The sequence below is a fragment of the Vicia villosa genome, unplaced genomic scaffold, assembly GCF_029867415.1.
Source record: "Vicia villosa cultivar HV-30 ecotype Madison, WI unplaced genomic scaffold, Vvil1.0 ctg.004045F_1_1, whole genome shotgun sequence".
Lineage (NCBI taxonomy): Eukaryota > Viridiplantae > Streptophyta > Magnoliopsida > Fabales > Fabaceae > Vicia > Vicia villosa.
The window spans coordinates 73,854-77,604 of NW_026706362.1; the positions used below are offsets into that span (position 1 = coordinate 73,854).

Below are 3,751 nucleotides of genomic sequence, written 5' to 3' on the forward strand. Positions count from 1 at the left end.
ATGGGCAACAAGCAAATGGGACATGAAATGGTCCCAAGGATCAGATGGACATCCCTCTTAAATAAGTTAACACCAGTTGATATACAATCCTAAAGAAGTTGTCAAGAGAAAACAATGTATTTCGAAGGAGTCCAACTAGACCAGATGGCAGGAAGAACTACATCTACTTTAGAAACCTGACGACCAGGGGGAGATAAGGGCCAAAAGGCGAGAATAAGAAGAAGACTTGAAATAAACTCCATCACTCGGCTCACACCACCTCCACACACCCCTCTCAACAGTAGGCGTGATACCACTAATCATAGATTGAAAATCTGTAAAAAATGGTCATCTCATAATCAAAGAGAAAATGTATCCTCCATTAGAGATCCCATATCCATTTCTCTCCCTACCATCTACCAACCTCCCCCATAAAATTAGAAGTTTAGTCAGAAATCGAGAAAAGCCTAGGGAATCTAAGACTAGAGGAAAATCTCCAACCCAAATATCGACCCAGAAAGAAATTAGGAGATCAGAGTCAATTTTTAGAGAAAGCCTGTCTCTGAACCAATCAGAAGTGTCACTAACTCTAGACCATATAAGGAAGGCCCCTCTCCACCAAGGCAAGGCCAATCTAAGGCCACAAACTCTGTCACCCAGAATGAAAGAGGCAGCGGATACACCATATCTAATAGTGAAAATATAAAGGCAAATGCCAAAAGCCCTGTAAGCAGACACCACCTCCACTTATCCAACAGGGTAAAGTGGACCAACAGAAGGTCGCGAACACCAAAGCCCCCTAATTTCTTAGGCTTACAAACATCCTTCAAATTTAAATAAAAACAAGTGCCTCATCATTATAAAAAAAACAAGGGATAAATATACGTTGCGCCCCTGCCATATAGGCGAAATTTGGATTACCCCCTTTAATTTTTTTTTTTTTGGATTACCCCTTGAAATATAAAAATTCTATGTTTTTGCTCCCTATTACCCCCTGTAAAATATTTTTTTTATTTACCCCCTGATTTTTCTCTGCTTTTTACACGCCTAGGGAATACCCAAAAATTATAGGGGGTAATCGGAAAAAAATATTAAAGAGGTAACCCGAATCACGTTTATATGGCACAACATATATTTATCCCAAAAAACAATTAGAAAAAATAAATAAATTTCATTTTGTTATATGCCGAGAAAATTTATTTAACTTACACGATTGTATAATGAAGAATTGAAAATTATGGTAATATTGCAATTATAACGAGAATATGAAAAACTGCATAGAATGGAAAAAAATTATAAAATGAAATAGAAATGAAAAGATACCATTCAAACTGAATTGAATTAAAGATCTGAAAACAACAATGATACAATTAAAATAATAACAACGTCGAAATATTAAATCTTGTACTTTGGTCTAAAAACATTAAAACACATTAAAGTGTGTATTCCTTCATTTATCCTGCTTAACTTCTGTTAAAACGTGGGAGAGACCATTGGTAAGGGCAGATGTTGAAGTTAAAGCAGCTTTCAATATGCTGAGAGACTGCAAAAAAACAACTAGGAAAATATAAAACATTGTAATATAGTGAGTGAGCACAGAAAATGTATTCTAATTTGTATAACTCTTTCTTACCTCCTTGACACCAATGGTAACAACCTTTTCCTTCAAATCATAAGCAGGAGTTTTGAATCGGTTCAAATAACTTAATGCTGAAATTGGAGATAAGTGTGAAATAACCAAATCATCGGTAGCCACATACATTGCTGGACCCTTCACATAACCCTCAAGACTTTGCGGATTGTATACATTAATTTTCTTCAACTTTGCATAACTCACATCCTCACCAGCATTGGAATATTGAACAATATGATTGCCACTAACATGAGAATAACGATAATAATCAAGAATACCTGATTCAATAATTGGTAAAATTTGGTTGTTTAATTTTAAATGCGGAGAAATACAAGGACCAACAAGCCTGTTCTTAGCTCCTTTCGTTGTAAAATATTTGTTTTCATTCAATTTAGTCATGCTCTCGTACAATCGGTTAATACTGCCCATGGAACAATTCTTCCCAAATATACGTGTAATTTCACCCAATGGAAAAGTAAGAAAACTTAAAAGTAAATTCACGAAATCTTGTTCCCCTTGAGCACACAAAATCTTGTCATCTGATTTTCTTATAACAAGTTTCAAAGTGATTTGAAGATCACCACTAAATTCAATATCAGATAAGAAGAACCTGGAATCTCCAATAGATGGTTTTTGCCCTAAAAACAAGTCGGTCAAAGTATACTTGGAGAGCAAAGAGCATTTTAACAAATCAAGTACCTATATCAAATAGTAAGAGTAGATTAGTAATGATAATCATAAAAACAAAATGAAAGAATTAGAGTGATGTCTTGGTGACAAATGTGAAGATAGTTAAGAAAAGGACAGATAAAGAAGTTGAGTGTACATATATGCATATACTAGTAACCTATTCTAAAATTTATCATTATAACAACAAACCAAATAAATCATTAATAAAATGGAAATCCAAATATAAAACCTTCTGTTTAGTGACATTCAGAACCATTTCCTTCACCGAACTTGGGAATTTTATTCCAAATTCTTGGAGCAGCCCAAAGCATGCATAGTCAATACAATAAGGTAAGACAGTCAGATCATCAGTTATGGCAAAAGTAGCAACACCATCAATAAATCCATGGCAGGAATGCTTGAGGAAAAGTGGACCAGTAACACAAATCCCACAGCGAGGACAATGTTTATCTTTAAATGTTGATATGAACAAATCGTCGCAGTAAGTACATGCGAAGTACTTGGTGGGTGGAGTGTCATCAATGTTGAGTGTAAGAGTGTTGCAATAATCTTCAGCCGAGTTACTTGGCTTCAGCAGCATTTGTTTGATTGTGTCATTATAGAAACAACTTTCATCGAGATCAGCCACACTTTGATAGAGTGAGTTTAGACAACCAATACTGACTGGTCCTATGCTGGATTCCTTTTCTACAAGTCTGGCAATAGTTCCTAAAGGCATTGTTAAGAAGCTACAAAGAATGTCTACAAAGTCCTTTCCTGCTTCAGCAAACAATACTTTGTTGCCTTTTTCATTTAACACAAGCTTCAAGGACACTTGCTCTTCTGTTTGAGAAGCAGTGCTAGTAGCAGAAGCCATGGTAATTGGTAGTAAAGAAAGGTTTGGAGTTTTAATTTGACTGTAGTAGTTTGTAAGACGTTTTGAGTATTCATATACGGTACATAATGGGATTTCAAATTCTCTGACGTTTTTTATTTAATTTTAAAAGTTGAATACAAATTATTTTGTATTAATTATAATTCTTGAAATTAATATTTGAGTGTGGGAAACCTTAGAGGCGGCGGTAATCAGTATACATCAAAAGGTTATGCGAAGCAACGTTTGTATTTACGAGTAACATGACCAAAATTTGATTAGCATAACATTTTCCTCGTAAAGGCACTAGTCAATAACCATAATATCCAAAGAAGTACTAGTAGGGGTTAGGAAACTAAAGAGTTGCTAGTATTAGGGATTTAAATATAGCCAGGGAGACAGAGAGATGTCCAATTATTTTTTTTATATGACCTTTTTTTTTATTAATTTTTTCTTCTTTTTCAAATGCAATTTGAAGTACAGTAGCTTATAACTTTTTCTTTCAATTTTATCATCATTATTTTAATTAAAATTTATTTTTATCTTTTATTTTCTTAATTAAAATAAAATAAATATGTTTTAATTACATCCATAAA

At 33.9% G+C, this 3,751-nt stretch overlaps 1 protein-coding gene across 1 annotated transcript; it reads right to left on the reverse strand.

Annotated features, from left to right (window-relative positions):
• Positions 1 to 1,214: 1,214 nt before the first annotated feature.
• On the reverse strand, positions 1,215 to 3,158 carry LOC131641764 (uncharacterized). The gene is made up of 4 exons (XM_058912067.1): positions 2,532 to 3,158; positions 1,613 to 2,311; positions 1,471 to 1,522; positions 1,215 to 1,252 (listed from the first exon to the last, which is right to left on the reverse strand). Exons 1-4 carry the CDS (start codon positions 3,156 to 3,158, stop codon positions 1,215 to 1,217), a joined length of 1,416 nt encoding a protein of 471 aa, XP_058768050.1.
• Between the last annotated feature and the right edge of the window lie 593 nt (positions 3,159 to 3,751).

Bases quoted from the DNA above. Each gene is read 5' to 3' on its own strand.
- LOC131641764 (XM_058912067.1), bottom strand. From the start codon at position 3,158: ATGGCTTCTGCTACTAGCACTGCTTCTCAAACAGAAGAGCAAGTGTCC. The intron at 2,312-2,531 runs GTTTTATATTTG...TATTTGATATAG, and splicing joins TGAATGTCACTAAACAGAAG to GTACTTGATTTGTTAAAATG. The intron at 1,523-1,612 runs GTAAGAAAGAGT...GTTTTTTTGCAG, and splicing joins TTACCATTGGTGTCAAGGAG to TCTCTCAGCATATTGAAAGC.